An 8,690-nucleotide genomic window follows, 5' to 3' on the forward strand; every position below is an offset into this window, starting at 1 on the left:
CATTATCATCGCAATCATGGGCATAACACAAGTGATTGTTATCACTTGAAACGAGAAATCGAGAGGCTCATCTGAGAAGGCCACCTCAGAGAACATGTCGAAAGAACCGGGACGACAGAAGAACGCTTAGGTGATAACCAACTTACGGAAGAAATCTGAACTATCATCGGTGGTCCCCGAGGCGGAGGCAACTCAAACAATGCTCAGAAAAACTATGCAAGGAGCATTAGTCGACCTGAATCCGAGATCTTGATTTTAGCTCAGCCTTTAAAAGAGAGAAAAAAAAGAAAAGTACTGCATATCATTTACTGATGAAGACGCTCGGGGTATTCACCATCCACACGATGATGCCTTAGTTATCACCATCACTATAGCAAACCGCAGAGTGTACCATATTCTCATCAATACAGGATCGTCTGCAGATGTGTTGTTCATTTAAGCATTCGATAAAATGGGCATTGAACGGTCGGCATTACGGCCAATACGAACCCCATTGATCAGATTCTTAGGTGGACAAATCCTTCCTGAAGGAGTCATCTCACTGCCCCTCACTGCTGGAAATTCCTCGCATCAGGCAATAGTCATGGTCGACTTTCTGATAGTCGATCAACCATCAGTCTACAACGCCATCCTCGGTTGACCTTCCCTATGTCTTCTCCAAGCTGTCGTGTCGATGCACCACCTCTCTATGAAATTCTTGACCGAATTGGGAGTAGGAGTTGTCAAAGGCGATCAACAGGACGCGAGGCGCTACTATGTGATGGCTATAAAAGCTCCAGCCGAGGTAACCATGATCAGATCGTTGGATCAGCGGGCCAAGACTAATGAATGAGGCCAACCGGTAGAGGACCTTATCTGAATACCTTTGGTTGAGACAGACGAGTCCAAAACGGTTATGATTGACTCGTCTCTGCGGTCGCCCCTAAAAGAAAAGTTGGTCTCTCTACTCCAACAATACACCGACATATTTGCATGGAGCCATGAAGACATGCCTGGGATTGATCCCTCGGTAATGACCTATTGCCTCAACATCGACCCTACCTATCGACCGATCTGATAGAAGTGACGACCACTCGGCCCTGAAAGGTACACCATCATCGAAGGAGAGGTCAGCAAGCTCCTCAAGGCTAAATATATCGAGGAGATATACTATTCAGAATGGGTAGCTAATGTCGTACTCATTAAAAAAAGTCAACGAAAAGTGGCGAGGCTGTATTGACTATACCGATTTAAATAAAGCCTGCCCAAAGGACAACTTTCTTCTTCCGACGATCGATCAGTTGGTGGATAACATGGTGGGACATGAACTTTCTAGTTTTATGGATGCTTATTCTGGATACAATCAAATTGTAATGCATCAATATGATAAATTTAGGACTACCTTTGTCACTGACAAAGGTCTTTACTGTTACCGAGTGATGTCATTTGACCTAAAGAATGCAGGAGCAACCTATCAGCGGTTAGTGAACAAAATGTTCGCTCGGCAAATCGGCCGAACCATGGAAGTATACATCGACGATATGCTCATTAAAAGTATACATGCGGCCGATCATATTGCCGACTTAGAAGAAATGTTCTTTATCTTTTACAAATATCAGATGAAGTTGAACCCGAGCAAATGCGCCTTTGGAGTAAGCTCGGGCAAATTTCTCGGATTCCTTGTCAACCAGCGAGGAATCGAGGTAAATGTAGAGAAGATCAAGGCGTTGCTTGACATGGAATCCCCGAAAACGATTAAAGACGTAGAAAGACTAATTGAACGGGTAGCCGCACTCAACCGCTTCCTTTCTCGAGCTACTGATAAATGCCTCTCATTCTTCAAACAACTAAAGGGACGGCAAACGGTAGATTGGACGGAAGAGTGTGAAGCAGGTTTTAGCAGTTGAAGTCATATCTCGAATCTTCTCTTCTCCTATCAAAGTCTGACCCTGGGGAAGCCCTGCTGTTGTACCTGGCGGTCTCTGACATAGTTGTAAGCTCGGCTTTGATACGTGAGCATGAAGGAAAGCAGTTACCGGTATATTATGTCAGCAAAGCTCTGCTCCCTGTAGAAACCCGATATCCACCTCTGGAGACAGTGTGTGTGCAATATAAGCGTGCTTAGAATGCAAGGTCAGAATAATGTGGAATCATGGTGATGAGTACATGAATGCAATCAGCCATACCAAGGCTATGCGGTGCAAGATATGAATGCTATCGGCCATAAAACGGCAATGCGATACGAGATGCAACTCAAGCATGCCAATCCTCATCATATATCAGTACAGTTCTCATTCTGGATAATCATCGGGGTTTAGTACACTCCAAGTGGCACTGCCGCTCTCCTAGCTGCATAGTCCAAGTGAGCGTAAGAAACCTCACTATCCGCCTAGCCAATAGTCTGCCAATACCTATTCGGCATGTCGATAGCGGACCTATTCACGAGCTGGTTAAACTCATCCTAGTATTGCCCCCTACCCTTGAGCGAGTAAGGCCACACCCCTTTCCAATCGACCATGACACAGTGAGAGATGCGACCTCCCGGTATTCGGCCCTCGTGCGCTTATATATTCACTCGGTCTCGACATTGGAGTCATCCTCTGGTACCATCGGATTTAGAAATTTTCACCTAGAGACATCTATGGTGCCCCGATGCTTAATAACAATATTTTCGGTATCCAATCCAGCCACCCACGATGTGTCTGTAGAGGCTATGGCCCTGATGTCGCTGGGGCATACAATAATCACAATCACACAAATGCAAGTGCATGAATCATACTATCAGACATACAACAATCCTGCGCGTACCGAGCGCTCATGTGGGGTAACTCCGCCTATCAGGGAGCCCATAAACACTCTGCTCGGAGGCATATACTATAATCAGTCACTCCTCATATCAGGCATACATATGATGCGTATGATCATGAATCATGGATCTATATTAAACAAGTTATGTGGTGATGGACTCTGTCATAATAAAGATGGGCCTAGACGGCCTACGCATTATAAGTATGGGCTTATCAATAGCCCTAAGTAGAGTGATAATGCAGACATTTAACCAACATTATCCATACAATGTGGACGTCAAACCATCATTGCTCCCAAAGCATAACCTGCTATAAGGGTCGACACATATACCATAGTGGAATCACACTACAATGGGCCTTATGTATGTCCTATTGGGCCTCGACCCATGGGCCTCATATATATATCAAAGTGGGCCTCGACAACGGGCCACAATTACATCAAGATGGGCCTAGTCACATGGGCCTCATATATATCATGAATCATATCAAAAGATTAACTGGACCACGCTCCAAATAACAGTGGTGATAATGATTTCCACCATTAAAATTCTTAAGGCCCACCATAGCGTTTATTTTCTATCCAATCTGGTCATGGGGCCACACAAACTTGGATTAAGGGAAAAACAATTTCCTAACAATCCAAACTTTTGTGACTACAAAAGTATTTCAATGGTAGGAGCTCAATCCCCACTGCCTTTGCACTGGGTGGTCCACTTGATCCTATATTTGTCTCATTTTTAGTCTCAAGCCGTGAGACGGGCTTTCAAATGGTTGGACGGTTGGGATGCAACATATGCATCATGGTAGGTCCCATAGGGATGGATGGCATAGATAAATCACATACCTCATGGTGGGGCCCACACTATGGAAGGTGTGGATACAATACATACATTAGTGGGTCCCATGTGGGGCCCACCATAACATTTATTTTCCACCCAATCCTGTTTAAGAGGTCACGGGGGCCAGGGGCCCACCATAATGTTTATTTACATCCCACCTGTCTATGAGGTCACACGGACCATGGGCCCACCAAAATATTTATTTGCAATCCAAACTGTTGATAAGGTCACACAGACCCTAATGGAGAGGAAAAACAATTTCATAGTGACCCAAAACTCCTGTCCCAAAAGGGTTTCAATGACGGACGTTCAATTCACTGTTTTCCAGTCGTGTGGGCCACCTGAGTTTCTTTTACTGCTGATTTCTTTTGGGGCCCACTGTCCCAAAGGGGACCTAACAAATGCATGGCGTTGATGGTCGACACACATCAGGGTGGGGCCACGTTGGATCAGCACGTGCATAATGGTGGGTCCTGCCGCATAGCGCAGCAGCGCCTGCTGCACGTGTCAGCGGCAGTAGGTGATGCTACTTAGTTATTATTATTTTTTTTAAGAAAAGGGTTTTTTCACCCTTTTTCCTATGTGGGGCCCTTATCAGGGTAATCCGACCCAGTCGTTGGTCCCCACGGCTCGATACAAACCCGTCAAGTCCGATATTGGATGGGTTTTGGTGTACATAAATATCAGGGTGCAATTCAAAGGTGAGGATACTATTCTTCATGCTATAGCCCCGCCAGAAAGTCGGATTAGCTCTATCTTTCTATTCAACACCTAAAATGAGCTGGGGAACGGAATAGACGGCGTGGATCAGCCCCATACATCAAGGTGGAGCCTACATGGGGAGCCTATCCCAAAAGCTCTCTTTTTCTTTTTGGTTAGCTTGTAAGTACACACCCCTGACAGAACACGCACTCCATGTTAGCTACCCTTACCTCACGTCCGGCGTCCAAAGACGCTGAACGGCTGGGATAAACACATCATCATGGTGGGTCCCACATGTACGTGGCCCACCTACACTTATATACATATATAATATATATCTTATATATTATATATATATATATAATATATTATATCATATATATATATATTATATAAAATATAACAAGAAGGGCATTGGATCCATTTCAACAGTGGATGGTGTCGATCATCACCTACAATAGGGTGGGCCACACCGTCTGATGCTGATGGACGAGGTAGATATAACGCATTTTGGTGGGATCCACACCATCACAATGGAAAGAGAGAGAGAGAGAGAGAGAGAGAGAGAGAGAGAGAGAGAGATATGGTGATGGAGGGGCGAGACCCCGCCACTATGGGCCCTCCATGAATATGTTACATATATCAAAATGGGTCCCACCAAGAAGTGGGCTCAAAAATTAAAATCAATGGTGGATCACCCACCTATCGATCTTCTTCTTGGTCCCTTAGCCTCCTTAGCTCCTTGCCTTTACTTTTAATGGTGGTTAATGATGAATGGATGATTGAGATGGGAGATGAGATGGTGGGAAAAGTGGGCCACACTTGGAGTTGGGAGAGAATGTTGGACATGTGGAATTTCTCATGGGATTTGGATATTTGCTAGAGAATGAGAGAGGGAGATAGAAATAATGGGTGTAACGATGGATGGAGTGGTGTTGTAAGGATGGGAGATGGATGGGTATGGGTGAGTTTTGAAAATTTATAAAAGGAGTATGGTTATATTTGAAAATTATAAAAAGGAGGAATGGTGAGGGGAGAGAGAGTGGACTTTTGAAAAGGTAGGGATGGGTTATTGTACTTGGGGTAAGGCTTGTACTTGACATTGATTGATGGGACATCGTAGAGATTTTCTCGATATTCACAACGCGTGGCGTTTCTTCAGAACGAACGTAGGCCCACATCTTCTAGCCTAGGTATCGGTTCAGTGCGCGAGTCACGGCGTTGGAACCGCGGCGACGACGCGGTCACTATGATACAAGTTCTGGTTCAAGCCGACTTCGGTATGCGGGACCCGGCTTAGGATAGTGCATAAACGTCGAATATAAGTCAAAGATTGCTCGACTTCGACCAGAAGGACCGCGGAAGCCAATGGAACTGTACGGACCAGGACTTGGGCCTTACAGGCCCTAGTATTAGTTGTGTCTTCATGACGGCTTCAACCATATTTTCAGGCACACACCATTATCGTTGTAACTGACCTCCCACTGCGTCAGGTTCTTCAGAAGCCGAAAGCCTCTGGCCGCCTAACAAAGTGAGCAATTCAGCTCAGTGAATTTGACATTCTATACAGGCCGAGGGTAACAATTAAAGGACAGGTTGTGGCCGACTTCATAGCTGAAGTTACCCCATAAGCCGACCTACCTACCGAGCATATTGCAAGCGTGGCAGGAGTCGTCCTGGAAACTCCCGATCAAACCTACATGCAATATGCCTTAAGACTTGGATTTCAAGCCTCAAACAATACAACAGAATATGAAGCCCTATTGCTCGACCTTCGATTAACAGCTAATATGGGTTTCACTCATCTCGACGTATTCAATGACTCGTAGTTGGTCGTTAATCAGGTTACTAGCGTGTATTAAACACTTAAAGAGCAGCTAAAAGCATACATGAAGAAAACCAAAGAGTTGATCGACAGCTTCCAATAATATACTGTTACTCGGATCCCTCGAACAGAAAATGCTAAAGCCCACCTATTAGCGAAACTTGCCTCTACCGACGAAGATGATATACCTAGGTTCGTTCCAATTGAGTACATTGCTAATCCGAGTATCGACGACCCGCCTAGCTCAACCGTACACTCAATTGATTCAAAACCCACTTGGTTTGACCCGATTATCTAATATCTCTATAGTGAAAAGTTACCGGAGGGTCGTACCGAGGCCCGACGGTTGAAGATCCGAGCTTCCCGTTATATCATACTCAACAGAGTACTATATAAGAAAGGGTTCTTCGCTCCTTTGTTACGCTGCTTAAGGCACGACGAAGCTAACTATATACTGTGAAAAATTCATGAAGGAATTTGTGAAAATCACTTAGGAAGACGATCGCTTGCGCATAAGGTCTTGTGTCAAGGGTATTACTGGCCAATCGCCCAGCACGACGCTAGTCCGAAGCTACGACAAATGCTAGCGATTTACAATCGTTCCAAGGTAGCCACCCAAGGAACTAACTCTTGTGGTCGATCCTTGGCCATTCGCGCAATGGGGGATGGACATCATCGGACCACTCCCTTTAGGGAAAGGTCAGACCAAGTTTGCCGTCGTTGTGGTGGATTACTTCACTAAGTGGGCTGAAGCCGAACCATTGGTCAAGATAACCGAATAAAAGATCACAAATTTTGTCTGAAAAAATATCATCTGCTGGTTTAGAATACCTCGGACCATTGTTACAGACAACGAGAAGCAATTCGATAACAAGAAATACCGAGACATGTGTGACAATCTTGGAATAAGGAATGTCTACTCGTCCCCCCATCATCCTTAGATAAATGGACAGGTTGAGGCAGTTAACAAGGTTATCAAACAACATCTTCGAACCAGATTCGACCGAGCTAAAGGAGCGAGAACTGAAGAACTTCCTAAAATATTATGGGCTTACCGAACTACCGCCCAAACAGCCACGGGAGAGACTCCTTTCCCCCTTGTGTATGGATCGGAAGCCGTCACTCCGGTCGAGATCGGAATCCCTTCTGCTCGAGTTAGTTCGTTTAATGAACGAGACAACGAAGAATTATTGGCTCTCGGACTCGACCTCTTAGAAGAACAAAGGGAAAGAGCCCGGTTACAAATGTCAGCTCGGTAACAACAAGTAGTTCGGTTCTACAATGCTTGAGTCAAGGTCAGACGATTTTGAGCTAGGGACTTGGTCCTCCAAAAAATGTTCCCGAACACAAAAGAAGCTGGTACGGGTACACTGGGACCCAATTGGGAAGGACCCTATGTTGTCTCAAGCACAATCCGACCTGGGACGTATCAGTTGAAAGATTTAACTAGGCAATTACTCCCCTATCCATGAAATGTCGAGCATCTAAAACTCTATTATCCCTACGTCGCCCATTGAACAATTGGTTAAATATCGATTATCAGACGAGCAAAGAACAGAAAACATGTAAACTGAGTTAAGTGAATGTAAAAGTCTAATATATGCATTCATCAGTATGAGTGTTACATCGGATTACATTAGTTCCTACTTTGGAATTACATTGACAAAGTGATAAGGACAAATGCTAAAAGGAGTCGACCGAGTTAAGCGATGTCCCCTCTTGGTTGCAGATGTTCTCGAGACTAGCTTGGAGTTTGGTGTTCTTGAAGTGCTTGAAGCTTGGTATGCTTGAAGTACCTGACATGCTTTGCAATCCAAAATTAGCTTCAAGATTCACCAAGAGCTAACTCGGGAGGAGGCTTAGAATCAGCTGCTGTAAGACCCGTATCCTAGTCCGTACTGTTCCATCGAGTCCCGCGATCCTTCCTGTCGAATTTCGACAACCCGTGACGTATAATCGACGTTGCGATCGACCCTAAGTCGTATGTTGTACATTTGAGTCAGCTTAAATCAAGACCTTTACCATTGCGACCGCACCGTCGCCGCGGTTCCGACGCCGCGTCTCTTGTACCGATCCGATACCCTGGCAGGAAGATGTGAGCCGGCGTTTATTTCGAAGAAAACGCCGCGCATTTGCAATCCCAAGAGAATCTCTACAATGTGTCAAATCAATCCCATTAATCAATCCCATCCATCACCTCATGTCAAGTACAAGCAACCCATGCTTTCTCTCTCCAAAGTCAACCTTTTCTCACCCTCTCTCTTACACACCCATGCTAGTCAAGTACACATCACCTCACCCATCACTCACATCCATCACTCTCTCTCTCTTTACATCCCATCTCTCCCTCTCTCTTTCTCATTTCTCAACTCAACTCCAAGCAACCAAGGAGAGTTCTCACGTCCAAGCTTCTCCATGTGAGAGAGTGCATGTGTGTGGCCCACTTTCCCATCCCAAATCTTCCATCCTAGCCTTTCATTTTCCATCTTCCACCGTTGAAGTGAAGCCTAAGGAGATCGGCATTTCAACGGACCAAGA

The 8,690-nt window shown here is 45.2% G+C and overlaps 1 protein-coding gene across 1 annotated transcript; it reads left to right on the forward strand.

Annotated features, from left to right (window-relative positions):
* Positions 1 to 673: 673 nt before the first annotated feature.
* LOC131221709 (uncharacterized) lies at positions 674 to 1,886 on the forward strand. Its single transcript, XM_058217007.1, has 2 exons — positions 674 to 784; positions 1,599 to 1,886. Exons 1-2 carry the CDS (start codon positions 674 to 676, stop codon positions 1,884 to 1,886), a joined length of 399 nt encoding a protein of 132 aa, XP_058072990.1.
* Positions 1,887 to 8,690: the final 6,804 nt, after the last annotated feature.

Source organism: Magnolia sinica, chromosome 12 (assembly GCF_029962835.1).
Source record: "Magnolia sinica isolate HGM2019 chromosome 12, MsV1, whole genome shotgun sequence".
Taxonomy (NCBI): Eukaryota; Viridiplantae; Streptophyta; class Magnoliopsida; order Magnoliales; family Magnoliaceae; genus Magnolia; species Magnolia sinica.

Coding starts and splice junctions, on each gene's coding strand:
- LOC131221709 (XM_058217007.1), top strand. CDS start 674: ATGCACCACCTCTCTATGAAATTCTTGACCGAATTGGGAGTAGGAGTT. Junction 785..1,598: donor CTATAAAAGCTCCAGCCGAG/GTAACCATGATC, acceptor TACAAATATCAG/ATGAAGTTGAACCCGAGCAA.